The sequence below is a fragment of the Morus notabilis genome, unplaced genomic scaffold, assembly GCF_000414095.1.
Source record: "Morus notabilis unplaced genomic scaffold, ASM41409v2 Scaffold98, whole genome shotgun sequence".
Taxonomy (NCBI): Eukaryota; Viridiplantae; Streptophyta; class Magnoliopsida; order Rosales; family Moraceae; genus Morus; species Morus notabilis.
The window spans coordinates 84,490-106,076 of record NW_010359472.1 but is presented as its reverse complement, the minus strand read 5'-3'; the positions used below and the strand labels follow the sequence as shown (position 1 = coordinate 106,076).

General features: G+C 34.7%; 2 protein-coding genes across 2 annotated transcripts; one reads left to right on the top strand and one right to left on the bottom strand.

Moving 5' to 3' along the window:
- Positions 1 to 8,320: 8,320 nt before the first annotated feature.
- On the top strand, positions 8,321 to 12,773 carry LOC21407341 (exopolygalacturonase). The gene is made up of 4 exons (XM_010094410.2): positions 8,321 to 8,416; positions 8,905 to 9,222; positions 11,077 to 11,592; positions 12,546 to 12,773. The coding sequence occupies exons 1-4, from the start codon at positions 8,321 to 8,323 to the stop codon at positions 12,771 to 12,773; spliced, it is 1,158 nt and encodes a 385-aa protein (XP_010092712.2).
- A 1,290-nt stretch (positions 12,774 to 14,063) lies between these two features.
- Positions 14,064 to 19,097, bottom strand: LOC21407340 (polyadenylate-binding protein-interacting protein 8). The gene is made up of 10 exons (XM_010094409.2): positions 18,514 to 19,097; positions 17,550 to 17,660; positions 17,413 to 17,457; positions 15,731 to 15,803; positions 15,515 to 15,627; positions 15,293 to 15,352; positions 15,076 to 15,123; positions 14,931 to 14,999; positions 14,556 to 14,617; positions 14,064 to 14,469 (listed from the first exon to the last, which is right to left on the bottom strand). The coding sequence occupies exons 1-10, from the start codon at positions 18,781 to 18,783 to the stop codon at positions 14,412 to 14,414; spliced, it is 909 nt and encodes a 302-aa protein (XP_010092711.1). The 5' UTR covers positions 18,784 to 19,097; the 3' UTR covers positions 14,064 to 14,411.
- Positions 19,098 to 21,587: the final 2,490 nt, after the last annotated feature.

Below are 21,587 nucleotides of genomic sequence, written 5' to 3'. Positions count from 1 at the left end.
TAATTTCAAAGAGAAGTGCTCTAATTTCAAAGAGAAGTGCTCTAATTTTGATGCTTAAGACATGATGGCTAGTGTACATATGGGCATGGTGGCGGTTGCGAAGAGCATGGAGGTGGCGGGTTAAGGGCGTGAATGTACATTAGATGGAGTGAGGAGTGTACAAGAGAAGAAAAGAGATTAGGGAGAAAAAGTTTTAGGTGTCGGTAGGGACAATTCGAAAGAGAGAGAGAACTTGATGGGTCGATTTGAGAAAAAACATAGTTTTATATATTAGAGAGAGGGCGATTGAAGAGAGTGTTCGAAGTTATACATAGATAATTAAACTTCAAAAAATTTTAGAAAAAGAATGAGTGGAAAAGGATTCTCTTCTTTTTTTCTAAAATTTGACATTAGACGATGGTTTTCAAAAAACCGTCATCCAATATACCACATTAGATGACGGTTTTTTAAAAACCGTCGTGTAATACAGATTTTTGAAATACGAAAATCTCCGTTATGCATTTTAATCACATTAGATGACAGTTTTCTAGAAAACGTCATTAATTAAGCGTCGTCTAATCTACTATTTGTAGTAATGCTGCTCTACTGTTGACGTAAGATATCGTACCACAACTCTCATTATACACGTATCAATTCGGACCAAGTCTAATCATTGAAATGAGTCGACAAGGCCCAAGGATCAACTATAATCAACTAGAAGACGACTCGGCATTGACAAGTTAGCCGAATCGACTAGAGAACCCATATTGGCTGAGAGCTCAGATTGACTAGAGCACTTGGAGACCCACCTTGAACAAATAAGGAGGTGAATCTTTTAAAAAGACGCAGACCAAATTTGTTAGATCATACAATAAGGATCATAACCGGACCAAACTTGGAGCGGAAGTTTTCCCAAATCAAATACCAAAACAAAAGGAAGAAGTCAATTGAAGCCTTATAAGGAAACTACCCATTTCTTATTCTCCATTGTAATTGTATTTTTTACTTCATATAGTGAGAAATTGAGACCCTAAAATGGGCTTAACCTTCACATCGTGAATTACTATATCTTTGTGTGTCTACTTCTCTCTTTATTTTTTTACACCTCATTCTAACCTCAAATCAACCCTAGATAAATTAACTTGTCGTTCCAGTCGACGCACGTAAGTGACCATTGGTCTTCTAACCAATTTTAATTCTAGATTTTACGCTCTAAAGTTTTGTGCCTACTGTGGGGCCTATGACTGAACTTTTGGACGTCAATCACCTTATATCATCGCCGCCATGAATGAAAATAATGATAACAGAACTACCGCCAACACCAGAACAACACCGAAGGCTAAAACCACTCAGCAATTGAATGATCGTACGATTACAAACATATTTTGACCACAAGAGTAAAGCAATTGGAGAATTGCTCAGCCGATCTTAAAGATGAAGGTTCAAAGTAGGCCTTTCGACACTAACTTTACGATTAAGACTCCACCAACTATCACATTGACTAATGAAAAATTGTTCAAAGTAGCATATTAATATGAACCTCGCCAACAACGCGACGAGATCCAACACCAAACGCGGATCACAACCCCAAGAACTTCAAGACGTAAGATTGTTGAGCCTTAACCCGTTATCTATCAAGATACGAATCAAGAACTACGAAGGTTGAAGAACGCCACAGCAAGATTATCAAGAAACACCTGTTAATCTCAATGATAAGTCCGATTGTTTGAACGCCGCAAGAACAATACTTTATAAGTTTAAGGTCTTCTCAAGAACAAAGAGGCATAAATATGAGAAACCTCAATATCAATAATAATTCATCAATTAATTCAAAAACGTGTTTGTACATTCCTATTTATAGTTTGTGCAATTTTAACCTTAATGAAAAAGTAAAACATCTAATTACCTAAGCCTAAAACCCAAACTCGGCAAAACCCTATCCATTCTAACCCAAGGCCAATTCGGCCACAAAGCTTTTCCCCTAGGCCCAATTCGGCCAACCCCTTCTAAGCTCTTATTTGGCAAGCCCTTGTTAAGCCTTTTGCACTTTAACTTGAATCTTCTAGAACCTTAATCATGGTGACTAGGTTCTCTTCATTCGGATTTGGACTTGTGTTGGGCCTCCATGTGTATCCCATATCTCCAACTTGAAGCGTTTGACTTTAAGTCTTGTCACCAGACTACTTGGTAGTCTTAATGGATCTCTTGAATGTTGTGCCGCTTGCCCTTGTGCTCCACCTATCGCATCATTCTCTCCCTCTTGAAAAGGATTTGTCCTCAAATCATCACCCCTTAGAATTGATGCACCGGGTATAAAGTCACTTTGATGTTCAAGTTCCCGTATTGGAGGTAAGTCAGGAGGCATCTCTTTTGGGATTACATCCTCGAACTCTTGCAAGAAAGAAACAACATTGCTCGGCAAAGAACCGACAGGATCGTTAGTATTCAAAAGGCCGTCCTTGTGCATGAGCACTATAAGGGACTGTTGTGAAAGTAAAGCTCTCTTAATCTCACTTTTTGTAGCCACGAAGTTGTAATTCTTTTCACTCATCAAGGCTGTTACTCTCTTGTTTTTCCTCTCATTATCTCTCGTGCTTTTGCCTTCCTCAACTCTTTTCTCTCCTTTTCTTTTCTCTATTTTTCTTCTCTCTTTTCCTTTGCCTTGTGCATCTTTAGTTGGTCTTCAAGAACCTGTTTGGGAGTCAATGGGACAAGGGATATAGGGTGCCTTTCAATGGTAAAAGAGTACCTATTGGTGAAACCGTCATGTGTGACTCGCCGACCGTACTGCCATGGCCTTCCCAATAGGATGTGACATGCGTGCATAGGTACCACGTCACAAAGCACCTCATCCTTATATTTCCCAATGGAAAACGTCACCATCACCTATTTTGTTACCTTGATTCTCTGCAATTATTCAGCCATTGAAGCCGGTATGGTCGTGGATGTTTCAAGGTAGGTAACGCCAATTTCTCCACTACTTCAGTGCTGGCCACATTTGTGCAACTCCCACCATCAATGATAAGGCTACAAACTTTGTTATTTACAAAGCACCGCGTATGAAACATGTTCTCCAGTTGGTTGTTTTCTTCTTCTTTTACCTGCACACTAAGGACTCGCCTTGCCACTAATGCTTCTCCTTCCACTGCATGTTGTACATCATAGGCATCTTCAAGAGGTGGCATGTCATTTACCTCTTCTTCCTCTTCATCCGACTTAATCTCTCCTTGGGCGTTTATCACCATCACCCTCTTATTCGGGCATTGGCCAGCTATGTGCCCCCTGCCTTGACATTTAAAACATTTAATGTCGCGGTTTCTATTAGTAGAGGACTCGGGGTTACCTTACTTTGATGTCTCCGCTTGCTTTGCGTCCTTAGAGGGTTCATTCTTAGGTCTTGGTATAGGAAACTCGTCCCGTTTAGGGGCTGGTTTCCATGAATTTGTGGCAACCACGCTCATTCCCCTCATAGCCATGTTATTTCTTCTCAACTATTGTTCCACTTTGATGGCTTGGTGCACCATATTCGTTAATTCCACATAATGTTGCATTTCTATCTCATGATTTAGACCATACAAGAATCTTGCCACGGTTGCTTCATGGTCCTTCTCCACATTTGCACGGATCATTGCAATCTCCATCTCCTTGTAATAATCATCTACGCTTTTGGATCTTTTAGTTAGGCGTTGCAATTTGTTATATAGCTCTCGGTGGTTGTAGCTTAGAACAAATTGCCGCCTCATGATGGTCTTCATCTCGTCCCATGTCTTGACAGATCGTTCTCGGTTTCTTCTCCTATCCTGCAATAATTGGTCCCACCAAATGATAGCATAATCGGTGAATTCAATTGCAGCGAGTTTTACCTTTTTAAGCTCCAAGTAGTTATGACAATCAAGACCATCTCCATACGTTTCTCCCACTCAAGATACACCTCGGGATTACTCTTCCCTTGGAAGGATGGATTCTTCACCTTAATGCTCCCCAAATCATCATCTCGCCTAGGTCTACCCATCCTAGCTTCTCTATTCCCTCTCCCAAACCTATCTCGGTTCATTGGTGGATTCTCAAGCTCCTCTAACTCCTCTTCTTCCTCAAACTCACCCCATCGATTCCCGGTTGGCACACGCCTAGGTGGTTGCCTAATGGGATTATTTTGTTATCCATCCTCTCATGAAGTTGTTCTAATTCCACCCTCATCATCCATCTCATCTCCCCTACCAATGCCTGCATTTGTAGATTCATAATTTGTATATTCGGATTGGCTTCTTGTTGAACCTCTTCGGTTTGACGTTCACCTTGGTTGTGAGACATGATTAGAATCTGCAAAAATAAGTTAGAAACCTCACAAGCACTCCCTCATGTGTTTCACTCCCTTATGTGTTTCACTCTTTACACTCGTGTTTGTCATTCAATGGCTTTTACCCTCTAATGTTCTCACCATTCTTGCCTTTTTTTTTTCTTTTTCACTCGTTGTGTCTTCTTTAGTTCTTAATTGGACTCAAAAACACTCAAGTTTTTCAAGTAACAATCAAGTTGATGGCAACCGGACAAACTAGTAAAATTAAAAAGGATCTGAAACTAATGAAAACAAGTGAATTTTAGCCCAAAAAATGGTGTCGGTGGGCTTTCCCAGCTGTGATTTTAAAGCTCGAAAAGAGCTTCGATTTGATATATTATGGGCCCCGTAACGATTTCTGGATCAAAAGTTATAGCCGCTCCAAGTCACAGTCCTCCGATTTTTTTTTTCTCGGATTCTCTCTGTTTTTTTTTTAAATGTAAAGCTTTGGCTAATAAAGGAACCTAGGTCAAATTTGATTGAAACTTGGACCCCCTTATGAAGTTTTTCGGCCAAAGGATAGCAACAAGGAAGGAAAACCTAATTGAGTTCCAACTAGGTCTAGGAAAAGCTCTATCCTAAATTTGGCCAAAGATAGCAAGAAGGAAAGAAGGATTTTAGAAGCTCTATCTTAAATTCGGACCCTATGAATTCCGACACTTTTTTTATTTTTTTAAGAATAGGAAATTCGACCTTAACAAGGAAAAGAACCCTAGAGGATAATCGACCTCAGCAAGATGTTCGGCCTCAAGAAACCCTAGGAACCTGATTTTTTTTTTTTTAATATTTGTGGAAATCTCAAATCAAAACAAGAACAAAAGAAAGAAATCAAATTGAAACCCTAAGACACTAGGAAAATAATTAAAGATAGTCAAACTTGCCTTGGAACCAAAGCTCTGATACCAACTGATATGAACCTCGTCAATAACACGACAAGACCCAAGACCAAACGCGGATCACAACCCCAAGAACTTCAAGACGCAAGATTGTTGAGCCTTAACCCGTTGTCTATCAAGACACGAATCAAGAACTACGAAGGTTGAAGAACGCCACACCAAGATTATTAAGAAACACCCGTTAATCTCAATGATAAGTCCAATTGTTTGAACGCCACAAGAACAATACTTGATAAGTTCAAAGTCTTCTCAAGAACAAAGAAGCACGAATATGAGAAACCTCAATATCAATAATAATTCATCAATTAATTCAAAAACGTGTTTGTACATTCCTATTTATAGTTGATGCGATTTTAACCCTAATGAAAAAGTAAAACATCTAATTACCTAAGCCTAAAGCCCAAACTCGGCAAAACCCTATCTATTCTAACCCAATGCCAATTCGGCCACAAAGCTTTTCCCCTAGGCCCAATTCGACCAGCCCCTTCTAGGCTCTTATTCGGCCAGCCCTCGTTAAGCTCTTTGCACTTTAACTTGAATCTTCTAGAACCTTAATCATGGTGATTAGGTTCTCTTCATTCAGAATTGGACTTGTGTTGGGTCTCCATGTGTTTGCCGTATCTCCAACTTATTGAACCAGCCCGTTCAATGCTTCCTTGAAGTGTTTGACTTTAAGCCTTGTCACCAGACCACTTGGTAGTCTCAATAGATCTCTTGAATGTTGCGTCGGTTTCCCTTGTGCTCCACCTATCGCATCACATACCTACCTCATCAATACTTTATCACCCGATCCATTAGACACCTTTACTTACCATGGTGATGATGACTTTCAAAGAAACTATTCTCGAATCAACCCACTCTAGGCCATTCCCTTTCGAGTGGATTCCTTTCGAAACAATACCTCAAAGGCAAATTCCAACAGCTTCAATCACTGTGACCATTGCCACCATTGCCCCAACACATAGTAATATGACCACTTGCACTTTGGCGACCTGGTGCGCTGATGATTGGTGACCCGAAGATGACTTTTCAACCGATTGGAACTCCCCATGCAATAGTCATAGCCACTACAGTCATCATGACTGGCGTTTCAACACGGCCATTCAGTTAATCGCAATTGGCAAGAACACAACCATATCTAAGGAAGTATAGGGTCTAAAGAAAGCCATCTTAGATAAAGCAAAGACCATACAATGGCATATACCTTAGACCATATTGGACATCCTACCGCATATGAAGGCTTGTTAGAAGAAGCTGATACCTTGCCACCAAAGGTCATCTCTATCCAACCTTTTATTCATTTAGCACTTTGAGATTTTTTATTGAATAATGATTTACTTTTTGAATGATTTTATTTATTTATTTATTTTTTTGGTTTTGCAGGACTCTTCTTGGGAGATCTAGCACTGCAATGCCCCATGTGCTATCTACCTTCGCCCTCTAATCACAACAATGAGAAATCAAATTAGTTTATGCGTATGCATCCTCGACACTTCATACTCCTTAGATCTACCAGACCCAACAATGAAAATGAAAATTCTAAATAATCAGGTGCAAAATGAAAATTTTGCCCAATGTCTTTTCTGCGACCAAGTTTTGGTCGCAAAAAAGTAGGGCATATTTGTTTCCCGTCTCATTTCCATTTTTCACTGTTTTCGAGAAAAAAAATTAAAAATGCATACAGAAAACGTGTTTGGCCTAAAATTTTCTAAAATTAAAACTGAAAACACTGTTTTCATTTTCTCTTTTTTTCTCTTGTTTTTGAAAACGAATTTTTTCCGTTTTCATGTTTTCCATGACCAATTTTGATTTGGTCGTAAAATATTCATTACTTGAGATCAAAAAATTTTTGGTCGCCTTTTCTTACGCTTTAGCAACCAAATTTGGTCGCTGATATTTCATCTCAAGTACTAATTCTTAGCGACCAAACTTTGGTCGCAGAGAACCACCTTTTGCGACCAAAAATATTTTGGTCTCAAATTTTGTAGTGAAATGAAGTTTTGGTTTCTACAAAAGTTTTGTAAAGATCTAGTCATAATTTGTGTGTATATAATAAAATAACATTAAATACCGCGACTTAAATTTTTTTGTTTTTTTGTTTGATAGCAAAGGGGCTGAGGCTTAAACACCTTTGAACAAATAGATTTTTTTTTTTTTTTTAGGGGATTGGACAGATAGATCTTCCAGCTCAATAAATTGTCAAATGTCAACACCCTCACATTCTGTATATGCTATTGATTTGCCCGGGTGAAGTTAAAGCTCTACAGAGTTTTAAATGTACGCTCAACTCCTTACACAATAATAGAAAATCAAGCAATATAAGGCTAACTCCAGAATTATCACAAAAATTACTTGTTTTGTTCTTAATTAAGTCTGTCTTTTAAATTTCTTCCCTTTTCCCTTCTTGTTCTACCTATAAATCCAATATAATTATATCCTTGATTTGTTTCCTATAAAGCATTATAATTATAACTATATTAAAAAGTTTCTTTGTTTATATGATTCTCGTGATAACAATCATGATCACCGGAAAAGCTAAATTACATCTCAGCAAACTCCATCATGCCTTTTCTTGTACTCATTTGTACTTTCCTAATCAAATTACCTAGTTTTTAGTTTTTACTATTCATGGTAGGTCCGTCAATACATAATATACACATAAACCGTTAAAAGCACTATCTTTATATTATAACCTTTTCGTATATAGAACATTTATATACTTTCTTGTTTCATCCGCTAAAAGCAGAAAAAAAAAAAATTTCACTCGCTAACAATATCTGTCAAAACAGGCACAAGATCATACACCAAGTCATATATATATATATATTATACTAATAAAACAAACTTTTTAGCGGGTATCTGGAAGCAGATCTCTTACCCATTTGATCACATATCAAAGTGATCAATTACAGTGTGTATTTTCTGTATATAAGGGACTAAAGAGACCTAAATAAAACCATAACAGACCAATAAGAAGAAAGAAAGAAAGAAAGAAAGAAAGAAAGAAAGAAAGAAAGAATCGAGATCAAGCAAGAAAGAAAGAATGGATCAAGGCAGCTTGTTATTTTCTTTCGGTAGAGCTTTCTTGCTGATCATTTTCTTGTCATACATGGTTTGCTCCATAGCCGAGTCTAGAGCTAAGCCCAAGGTTTTCAATGTGATGGACTATGGTGCCATTGCAAACGGAAAAACAGACAATAGCAAGGTAATTGTGTAGGCTCGCATTATTTTTCTTTTTAAGATTTGGTTTTCTGTAATTTCTGTTTATTTTCCAATCACATAATAATGATATCGGAAAATTAGGTGAATCGCCAGTTTTGTTCAGTACTCATTTTAAATTAACAGCCAAACTTTTTTTTTTTCTTTAGAAAAATGACTGAACTTTTTTCTAAGAGAAATGACCTTTTCTCTTTTTTTTTTTATAGTGGTCAATCACTAGATATACCATGGTTTATCAGTGATGAATTGGTTTATATATCAATGATTTATTAATAGTTTGTTATATTATTGATCAAATTGATTTTACTCATTCAGTGATACACCACCAAACCAATTCAATAATAATAATAATAATAATAATAATAATGATGATGATGATGATGATAATAATAGTAGTAGTAGTAATAAATACATTTTTTGTGATGGTATAGTTTTTAACATCTTTTGTGGATTTCTTATGGGATTAATTTTTAGGCTTTTTTGAGAGCTTGGAGAGAGGCATGTGAATGGGAGGGAAAGGCTAGGGTTTTAATACCACAGGGAACGTACATGTTGTACCCAGTGGAGTTCATAGGTCCTTGCGAAGGTCATATGGCCTTTGTTATTAGGGGCACTCTAAAGGCTCCAAGTGAAGCTGCACAAGCAGGCTTTTACAGTGCTGAGAAATGGATAAACTTCCGAAACGTCAAAGGATTGGGTGTCGGAGGAGGCGGCACCGTGGACGGCCAAGGAGCAGCATCTTGGCCGCTTAATGACTGTGGAACGAACGCCAATTGCCAAACTCTTCCCACTGTAAGTTATTATTCCTTTATCCATGACATCGTAGATCAGCTAAACTTTCCTCTAATGAGTCTTTTTTTTTATATATAAATAAATAAACAAATACATAAATAAGCTCACTTTTTATAGTTTTACCTTAAGCTTAAAATGTCCCATTAGGTAACAGATCTCCCTTCAATATAAAGTCATTTACGTACCTAAAGTTTCTGCTTAAAATTTCATAATCATAGTTCAAAACATATAAAATATCATAATTAATTGTTCATATATAAATATATTAAATCTTCCCAAAAAAAAAAAGACAAAATTTCAAAGAAACTAAGAATGTGTACATAATCAGTGGTTGAGACAAGGATTTTGTTTGCCGGTGGCATATCTAAAAAAATGTAAAAAAAAAAAAAAAAAAGCTTAAAAATCTAATAATATCAACTCTTAATATTATTAACTAGATAGTTAGAAGCATGTTCCACATGTGTATATTGATCAGTATATTGAATTTTTTGATAAGTGAAAATAACTTTTGAAGAAAGATTTGAGAAAAAGTATTTTAATGGGTCAAATATTTTTTTTAATAAAGGTCACCTTTGATATAATAAATACTATATAAAAAATATTTTATAAGGGATAAATTTAGAAAATAAAAAATTAATGTTTTAATGAGAGTAATTTTGAGGGAAAATAACTCAATTAGGTATAAGATTTAATAGAAAAAGATCGACAGAACAATCATAAAAATTAAAAAGTAAAAGAAAATTATTGAGTTTTGATTTAGTGGAGATATATTTGATTTTTTTTAAATGAAGGGGGCATATATGAAAAAAAAATTGAAAATTTAATATAGTAAAAATTAAAAATAAAAAATCGAGGGGGCATCCCTTCCCCGGGGCCTCACTTACCTCTGCCAGTATACGTAATTACAATATATTGCAAGATATAATCCGTATATATATATCGTTTCATACCTAGCCATTGAAGTATATGTTGTGAAAACAGCTCTAAAGACAATTTAAATTTTTGAGGTATTTTAAATTTTAGATGTTCTTGATGTTACGTTAGGATAAATAACACTCTAAATGACAGAAATCCGTTGTGATTTTAAATTTTAGGTACAATTATGGGAAACGAGCAAATTTTTGCATGGTTTCTTTTCAGGATATTCACCTTTTTATATGTTGTGTTTTAAGTTTATTCAAAATCTATAATGAGGTTTTTAATCTCACGAAATATATACCTTCAAATTAGATTTAATATATAAATCTATGTCTTATTTTAGTCAATAAATGATTTGACCTTTAAAATGATTAAACTATCCTTAAAAAAAGGAAAACACTAGGTTGTTTGGTTGCTAGATTCATGCCATAATTCGAATCATGGTTTGTGGTTCACTACAGTATTTTCTCTCATAAAAAACACACGTAAATTGATAATAATTCTGCATCATGATTCTGAATCCATGAACTAAATGTCCACGTCTTTCTAATATTATAATAATTTAAAATTAATAACATAAAAAAAACATTTGAATGGTATTTTACATATTTTAGAGGTCAAAATTATAAGTTTAAAGTTTTTTTTTTGTTTTTATATGTTTTCATTTAAGGGTATTTTACGTATTTTTATGATTAAAATCGAGAACTGATTGTGAAAATGTATAAATTTGGATATTAAATTTAATTTGCATGTATAATTAAAAACTAAAAAGATTTTAAATAAACTCAAAACACGAGGCATAAAAATATAAATATCCCTTTCTTTTTCTTATTTTTGCTTTATTATTTTTTTTCCGAGGTTACAAATTCATGTTCTGTGTCATGTCATGCATGTGTCACAACAAACTGATGAAAAAAATAAACTAAAACTTTGCAGACGATGAGATTCGACTTCGTGTCGAACGCGAGAATTCACCACCTGAAATCCATCGACAGCAAAAGCACTCACTTCACTATCTTCGGATGCGAAAACCTCAACATCACCAAGGTCCAGATCTCGGCCCCGTCCGACAGCCCCAACACGGACGGGATCAAGATCGGGACGTCTCGCCACGTGGGGATCTCACGTGCCACCATCGGGACCGGTGACGACTGCGTATCGGTCCTCCCCGGCAGCTCCGACATCCGAATATCGGAGGTCGTGTGCGGGCCCGGCCACGGGATCAGCGTGGGGAGCCTGGGAAAGTACGTGGACGAGAAGGACGTGAGGGGAGTGATAGTGAGGAATTCTAGTCTGAGGGAAACTAGCAATGGAGTTAGAATCAAGACTTGGGCTACTGATTATGCTAGTACGGCTTCTGGTTTTCTGTTTGAAGATATTGTGATGGACAATGTTCTTAATCCCATCACTATTGATCAGAATTATTGCCCCCACGGTGCTTGCAATCAGAAGGTATGTTTCTAATTTCTTTAGCTTTTAATATTTTATATAGAAATAGAATACATAGGCCAACATGTTAAAAGATGATGATACTTTATAGCTAGCTTGAATGTAAGTTTTTAGAATATGAAAGGTACTAACCTTGGTTTTTCTTATTTATTTATTTTTTTCTTAGCTAAATTACCAAACTTACTTATTTGACTCTTAGTTTTGATTTACAACTAAGGTTTTTTTAATTATGTTGTTTTCTTTTTTCTTTAGTTGTGTGTGTGTGTGTACATATATTTTTATATATATTTGAAAGCATAAAACTCTAATTTTTGAGTCAGTACTTGAGGAACATTCTGCTAATATGTAAAAGATCAATCCGCTTTTGACTAACTCAGTAAACTCTTCTACCAAATCATCCAAACTCTTCTAAAAGTATCTTTTGAAACTTAAAAGCCTTAACTACTTTCTAAATGGCCATATTAATTAAGCACTCATATATTATTGTATTTTCGAAATACTTTAGACTTGGATATTTCTACACTGTTCATGGTTATAGATAAATAACAAGTAATTAAATAAACATGTATACATAAAGATTAGGCTTAGTCAATGGATCAGCAAATCGAGCTTAATTACTCTGTGGTAAACATCAAAAGCTACTTGATGTTACTTTAGTCATTTTTTTTTCTTGCTACAGAAGCTATTTTAGATATAATCACACTCTGTCACATAGTCTAAACTGTTGTGTAGACCACGCTAGAATTCTGGAAATGAATAAAAGTGATTACCATGGTGAAAATTGTTAAACTTCTCTTGCATTATTTCGATTTCATGTTTCTGAATATTGTTGTGAAAGTGAATTATTTCCCAACTCTTCTTAATAGTATTTTGGATGTTTCCAGTGCGAAATAAAACTTGATTCCTAACTGGCATTCTTTTTTTTTTTCCTTCTTTTTAAACTTCTCTACGTATAGGCTTCTTCTCATGTGCAAATCAGCAACGTGGTGTACAAGAACATCTGGGGAACTTCGAGTTCAGAGGTTGCCGTCACTCTGCAATGCAGCGAAAGCGCGCCGTGCAATAACATAGTGCTGGGGAACATCAATTTGTCTTATCACGGTTCAGGAAGAGCTCCAAGCTCACATTGTTCTCATGTCAATGGCTTCTCTTTTGGCAAACAAAGCCCTCCTTCATGCTTGTAGCTCTGCCCTTTTTTTCAGAATCTATTATGGAACTCCTTGGAGACCTTTGATTCTAATCGGACTTGGATATATTATTGTATGTGAGAGAGAGCTTGATGTTTAGTTTTAAATCTTATCATCAGGAAATGGCTTTTTTGTTCATGACCCAGTCCCTTAAGAGTGAGAGAAGATTCCACTCGAGGCAAAATGCATTTCTCATGCAACACAAGGTTCTGACTTTTTTTTTTTTTTTTCTCCGCTAAATATTCTGACCAAGGGTTGCTTCTTTTAAAGTAGAATTTTGGATGAAATTTTCTATAAGATTAGAAAAGTATTGCCTTTGGGCAACTATTACGTTCCTTTTCCTACCTGGGTTGTTACCCCACTGATAGAATTTAGTTCTCTAATCAAGTTCCATTAAGTTATCCTACTTTTTTAGCTAATATTATCTTAAAATACTCAACGGTTTAGAATTATATTGTACATGTAAAGCATTTTTTTTCATATCCTATCACAGAATTCTCCTTTAGAGCAACAAAGTTAAACTGTTCGTCGGGTAATCTATATTAGATAAGACCGAATAAATGCCATAAAAGTGATTCTGTATATATATATATATATATATATATATACTCTAAATGTGGTTCAGGCCGACTTTACAGGTTGGGACCGAGGGAGGAAAAGTACTCACTACCATCCGAATCTTGAACCATACTGAACACTTTGAACAAAGCTACAACTCAATGGTGCTAATTAAGCGCATCTTTATGCACCACCAAGCTAGATTCCTTATTTCCTCGCCACATTTGACATTAATCTCTATACTACTACATATCAATGTCAATCCCACAATTGCTTATGAAAACACACAGATATATAAAAGAGAATAATGCTATTAAAAATTGCACCTACAAATATGAAGGTGACAATCTATTGCCATGTTGGGATTTCTAACACTACTCGTATAAAAAGAATTCTTTTTCCTTCTTTTTTCCCCTAAAAAGTTTAGCGTATGCTCCCCTAATATGGAAGAGGCATTCCTTTTGCTTTTTAGAGCTAATTAATGAATTCAGAAAGCTATATGCAAGTCAAAAAGCCTTAACAAAGCTAATATTAGCCTAAACAATCAGCAACATCGAAATGAAGTGACAAGATTTTTTATGCCAAAGATGAAGTGACAACAGATAACATGCATTAATTTGCACAAAAGCACTTGATAATAGGCAAGCGGCGAGTCACCAGATGCATAATGAGATACAAAAATCAAACAGAAAAGATAACTTGAATGAAAAATTCTTAGAGCAAGGTCTATCCAATAACCATAATGGTAATTATGCTTTTCCAGTGTAACGTGCACTAGTGTGATAAATAATATTCTCAACATAACCCCTGTACCCAAACTAGCATTATCCACTTGCATAAATGATATTGCCAAAACACAGCAGAAAATAGAGGTGAAATACTTAAGATCGAAACCATCCCGTAAAAACTTCAAATTGTGAAGCAGGTCCCGATGTGTAGAGTAACAGAACAACAATTGTTGCTGAATAAAAAGATTGACATATTGAAAGAAAGAAAGGTGTTTCATCAACCACTAAAACCCAACAAATTTTCTCCAATTGGTAAGCGGGCGGGACTAATCCTTACATAGAGGACTCGTCAATGCAACGGTGGACGAGTAACTCGAGCCCGCACTGGTGTCTTTGAGGGACTTACCCTACAAAATTAAGAAATACGGATCAGATACAAACAATGTTGTGTTGTTGTTGAAGATCTAGATGATAAAACTTGTTCTGTCTGCACCTTATAGGTTGAGTCCCCAAGACCATTCCACTACAATTCAGTGCAATTATAGCGCTTTCTGCCTGCTCATCAAAACAAAGACCCCGTAAGCCACAAAATTGCTTCACCAATAAGAATGGGACAGAAATACTAATGCAAATACTGGTATGGGACTGGAACATTCATGCTTTATCCCTTTAAAGAAACTGCTTCTATGCGCAGAATGTATGCGAAATTATGTCGTTCAATCGCAGAGAGTTCAGAAATGATGTAAATACGAAAGAAGCTAAGAACAATGTATTTAATGCATCATAAACATGGCGTAATACTGTAATAGTGTTTTGACAATGCAATCTTCACTTCTTCAGTACCCACAATTACTGAGCATTGACTTACCATGGCAAATTCAACAAAAGCTATACGAGTTGAATGCACATGATCCCCCAAAAGCCTTATACGAGTAACCTGGAAAGAAAAGTAATTACTAAATCAGAAGACAACAAAATAAAATTCTTAAAAAATGCTTCCAGAGAGTCCCTACTTCCCCACAAGCGGATTCAAAGAAAGTCTTGACTTCAGTTTGAGACACCTGCAATTGGAGAAATATAGTCTCAGTCTGAAGGTGGTTAACTGCAGTTATTCAATGTTGATTACAAATGCAATACATAACAACCAGTCTCACGGGCCACCTTAAGACAAATGCAATGAGAATGAAACAAACAATTGTTGTGGTGAAAAAAGAAAAATTGATTGGCTACCTTCTTATCAATATTTGTACAGTACACAGTCCTTGAACACATTTCCCGTTCATCATCTGACTGCATTTTACCACAAACAGTAAAACACCAAAACATCAGTTAGGCAAATTCTCTACAGAGTGAATCCTAAGGAAGTGTGGTCACAGGGTTGAAACAGAATAAAGATGCAGTACAATCACTGTGCAGAAATAAACAAAAGCAACCAAGTTACTAGATTTATACTCGAGGAAGGAATGTAGGATTCACGGGAAGGATTGCAGTTTTTGAAGGTAAGACCCTAACTGGATAGTATCCTAGCACTGTCCCACCAAGATTTAGAGCTGCTCTTGCACCGTCTGTTCACACAAATTCAACCTTAAAGAAAAGTTGAGAAAAACAACAGCTTTCACATGTTTCTTTAATTAATTGTTGGGAGACGGGAAAAAAATATGAACTTACGCTCATCAGCAAACTCCACAAATGCAAAACGGAGTACCGAATGCGGATCACCACAAATGCGGCAATCAACAACCTTCAATTATGAGAATCGCAGCATAACTTTAATTAAAATTATGGCAGATATTAAGCCATATGAGTCTAAGAGAAGTTTCCAGATAACATGAGGCATAATCCAGGCATATCTACGTGAGCCAACAAAATATTCTTTGGACACTCCGTTACAGATCAAATAACAGGAACATACAAGTCGTATTTCCAGATAAGAATGCTGGATGAGATATTGGCTTCAAAAAAGATGAACAGCATTTAGAGAAACTGAGACAGAATGTGCCACCAAGAAAAATCTTCATAAAGAACGTGCATAAAAGACAAATGTAGCATAAATTGAGCTGAAGCAGCTCAATTAGGTTGAGACATAAATGTACAGGAAGCAACACTATAACCGATACAAGCAAATAGCCACCTCGTCCCAAGGTAACCTCTAAAAATGAAAACTTCCTAGTAAAATATGCCAAGAATACAGAACTTGTCTAAATATGGAACAGTTTTAGCAAGTTAGCATATTGCATAAGAATCTTTAAGGAAAGCAAATTCTACCAAGATGAAAAATACACCCCAGGCGACCCAAGTGGTGGAGGGGGGTCATGGTTTAGAGATCATATTGCATTGGGTTTGTGCATCCAAAAGCAAATCATTATCTTCGGATAGTTGCATTATTCCCAGCAATATTAATCAGAGTATCTATCCTCTCAACTGATAGATTTTCAGGTCAAATTACTATTACTAATGAGAAAGGACAGCATCTCCAAAGATAATATAAAGGGAATGGGACAAAAATTGAGCAGAAAGAGAAACAGGTTAACCAAATTGAGTTAATGTGTGAATAATCTTCATCCCCATCTGAGATTAATAGAAAATATATGAAAGTTGACAATCAATTATATGGGTAAAAATGCTAGGCAGTGCTAACCTTTCTATGAATCTTAACCTCAAAAAATAGACCACCCGAACTTCACTAAGACCATTAAGATGTGCAGGCTAAACTCTCTAACATGCATCATTATGTTCAAGTAAATGTGGTCCTTAAGTCCTTAATGAATTATATTTGCACGATAGAAACTGATTCAAGAAACAGTATCTGGTGAATATGATATGAAAAATGAGATGAAGGAAAATGCAAATCCGCTCCAGGAAGCTGCACTATTGACCGGAAATCAGATGGAAGAAAATGCAATGGCCAAGCAGCTGCATCTTAGAGAGTGAACATAGTGGAATAAAGCATTTATAAGTATACTTCTCTTAATTGAGCCTATTATAGAATTAGACCATATTATACCGATATTGACAAGCAGTCAAAGTTTTAAGAGAATATGCATTGCCAAGAAGTACCCCAATGAAGCAAACAAGTGTAAGAGCAATCTAATAGAGCAAAATCTTTTAAAGACGGGAAATCGAGGGAAGTAAACACAGAATCTTTGACTCTGTACTAGTGTGCAATGTCATTCAGGTATGCACAAAATGCAGAAATCTAGTCTGGAATATCAATTCATTCAACTAACAGACAAACATAAAGATCCAATTAATCAGCTTCTTAAATTGAGCACAGCAAGTTGATAGTACTTTGCTTACCGATCAAAGTGCCCAATAAAAACAAAAATCATAAAGCCAGGAATTTAACTTACTTGTCCACAACCGCTAAATAAGGCAGCAAGCCTCTCTTCAGTGACCTAAATACAGAACACAGTACCATTGAACTCTTAATTGTTTATTCGCAATGCCTATGAATGAAGAAAAAGAAACCCATATCAAACTCAATTACCTGCTGATCAATATCAGAAACATATACAGTTCGTCTAACACTATTTTCTCGCTGAGCTCTAAAGTTTCTTCCATTTAACCTTCTCCTCCCCTGATTAAAATTGTTTCTCCTCTGGAAATAACACCCAAAAAGAATCAGCAAGTAAAATCAATATAGAAAATCAAAAAACAATAATATTTAAATCCTTTTCTAAAGCATTATCCTTATACTCAGAGAAGAAAAGGAAAAAGGATTTTGTCAATAGTTTTTCTCCAAGCAAAACTCAACCTAACTATAACTTTCAACAATACTTTTTTTTCTATTTCTCAACCAACTAGCAAGTTCATAGAAAATTATCGTCAATTGCCCATAAAAATAATTCACAAAAAGAAAGACCCCGATCAAGCACTTCGTTATAGTTAAGCTATAAAATCTTGAAAGCCACAATTCTAGAATTTACACATAAAAAACCAAAAAGCAATCAAAAGGTAAAAATCAATACCCACATAGCCAATATGTTCACCGATCATGAAGTAAAGAAAAGAAAGTGAAATAACAAAAAAAAAAAAAAAAAAAAAAAAAAAAAAAAAAAAAAAAAAGCCAGAGACCAATAATTAACAACAATCAGAGCTAAAAAAGAAAAACAATGAAAAGGCAAAGCTAATATGTCTTCGATAAAGCAAATTACAATACCTTTTTTCCATTTAAACATTTTCTAATACAGAATCCAATCACTTAACCAACAACGCACGGTGAATTAATGAACAAAAAGTGCAAAAGATACCCAATTTATTCTCAACAAACCCATCATAAATTCAATTGTCATTTCCTCAAAACAAATGAACGAGGACCCAATTTTCAGTTTTGCCAAATTAATAGGAAATTGAAAAAAAAAAAAAATCTTTTTTTGGAAAACCAAAAACCCATTTCGTCATCACTCAAATTAAAAGAGGTGAACTGAAATAGAGATCAATCAAATTAGTACCCTTCTGTTATTGTCGTTCACCGACAGCTTGTAGTTGGCCTCGGAAGAATCGAATTGGTAAAAGGTATTGTTGTTATTGTCATCGTTCAGGTTTCGGTTTTGCTTAGAAGAAGGGAAAAACTCTTTGGCTAAAGGGTTGAGTTTGGTGAACATCTCAACCAGTTTCTCCACATTGCAGAATTCCGATTCTTCCGATTTCTTCACTTCTTCCGAGTTTGACTCGTTCTTCGCAGCTGCTGCCTCACCGGAAATCTCAGGACCCGCAGCCATAGAATCAAACCCCAACACCCCCACAAACACAGAGAAACAGAAGACACAATTTTTTTTTTTTTTTAGAGAGAAATACAAAACAAATTATAATAACAACCTTCGAAAATGCAGGTTTTCGGATTGAGAATCTCAGGAAGCAGGAAACAGAAAACCCCAGAAAGGAAAGGGAATTGCGGAGACTCAGAAATGGGATTTTGGTCCAATATGATCAGAGCTTTAGAGAGAGAGAGGGAGAGAGAGTTGAAAAGTGTGTTGAGTGAGAGGGGACGTTAGAATGGGGGAGGAAAGAGAAAGACGAGCTAACGTAAAGATGACTTAAGCCCAAAACTTCTTGTTATGTGATCAATTTCTCTAATGTATATGGCTCCATCTAAGGTGTGTCTTACAACTTCAACTAATTTATTAAGGGACTCTCCCATGGTTAAATTTAATTAAAATTAAATGAGATTAAAAAATATATATAAAATAAATAATTTTTAATATAAATTTAATGGTTAAAAACAGTTAGAAAAAATAATATTATCAGTAATTTTATTTTTATGGTCTTATAGGAGAAACTCTCATTTATTAGTTTCAATTTGTAAAATTCACAAATTATGTTATCTTAAAAAAAAAAAAGAGTTTTTTTGATAGGATCAGAAAATTTTCAGCCATCAGATCTATATCAGAAACTGTATGTTCTGCATATCAAAAACTGATTTATTTTGAGTAGATCTAACGGTTAAAAAACTGATCATACCGGTAGAAGGCTAGTCCTACCAGTAGGAGGCACATAAAAATTGAATGTAACCAAGACTTGTTAAGACTAAATCTCAAATAATGAAGACACAAGCGAATATAAAATTAAATTTAATTGAATACTAACACCCATTAATAAAATTAAAAAGCGAAAAAACCACCTCCATTATCCATTATTACATAACTAACAAAATAATAAAACAACATAAAACAATACTAATAAAACGAAAGTATCAACAAAGTCCAAAGACGAGATACGAAGAAACTACCTCCGTTATTTTTTCAAATTTAGAAATCCATCACCCAACGTTTAAAATTTACAAAGTTGTAATGTAAAATTCACGTCAGACACGTTATCAGAAATTTTTCTCCCCCCACTATAACTCCATATATCTCTATATATACGTACGTACATACATACATACATACACTGGTTTCTCCGTATATATTTTTCTCTTGATTTCAATGCTTTTTTATTTATTTTTTTTCCGTCTCTCTCTCTGCGTGTGCAGTGTGTAATATAACAATGGAGTGATGGTGGAGGGTTTTGGATTCATTATAGATGTCATTTTCAACGGCCATTACTCTCATTGTGAGGGTTTGTTGGGATTCTATTTAATTTTTCAATTTTTTATTTATTTACATAAATGTCATTTTTCATATTATTGTCCTCGGATTGACATATTTACTTGGTGAGAATTTTTTATACTATAGGAAAAAAAAAAAAAAAAAAAAACGGTATTAAAAAAACGTTGAGGTAAAGTGTGAAAGTTCCTTAGGTCCTATTTTAAATTATTAAATTTACATTAGATTTTATCAATTTTGTGAATCTTTTAATTTTATTAGATAATCTTTCAAAACCACGCACTATAGATGAGCGGGTGCCCTAATTATTGTAAAAGATACAATTTTATTTAATATGATATGATATTGATTTAACAGTTGAATAATTTCATATCCTCTTGTTGAATTCTCCTTGTTTATTTTCTTTAATAGCTTTTCTGGACCGGCTTGTTACATATATTAAATTGCGTGACTGTCTCATCTAAGCCTCGTAGAGAATTAGAAGGCCTAGTATACGTTGGTTTTCAACTGTAACATATGTTTAATCAGCTTATATTTTCATGGTAATGTGATAAATCTTTTTTTTTTTTTAGAATACATTTTCAAGGTAGTATGATAAATCTAGTTTTTCATTAAATTAAAATTAAATTTTTGACGTCATGCCTCATCAAAATTAAGAGGTGGCGAATTCCTTCAACTCCCAAAAAAAAATAAAAATAAAAAATCTTAAAACAAAAAACTCCCGTTTCAGTGTATTGTTTCGCTGCATAAGGATAATATGGCGCACTTCCTACACTGATAGAAGGCCATTCTTAATGGTTGATCTGAGTGGACCCCCACAGAACAACGGCCTCACAAGTTGCATATTTTGCAGGACATGCATAAAATAGGGTTCCACTTTTTTATGCATAACTAGTTTTATAACGTGCAAAGCTTATTCCCATGTTAAAAATATCTGAAAAGTTAATTATTTCTTAAATAATGAGAAATTCATTTGTATAATAATTTAAGGTTTTTTATATTTATTTAAAAAAAAATGTGAAGATAGCAATTGACAAAAAGTTTAAGTAAAGATACATTTGAATAAAAAAAATTTAACTAATTAAAAATAAATAGGAACGTATGTAAAAAAAAGTTACTCTTATAAGGAAAAAAAAAGGAACAATATATATTAAAAATACATAAAAAATTAAAATGTAAAAAAGATTCAAAAAATAAAAAAGGCAGCCCTATAAAAAAGAGTTTTTGTTTTTTTTTTTTTTTAGGAAGTTTAGCTCTTTTATATATTGTTAGATTAGATAAATAAAAAACAATGTGCATTTTTCTTGAAGTTATTGCATCTCTCCCCTTTTCTCGTTGTATATTTAGTGATAATAAAAAAGTTTTGTTTTTGTTCTTTTTTTTTTTTTTTTGAAAACTTTGATTTTATATTTCCCTCAAAAAAAGAGAAATATTAGCATAATTTTTTTTGTCAAATGGACTCCACTAATATGATATATTAT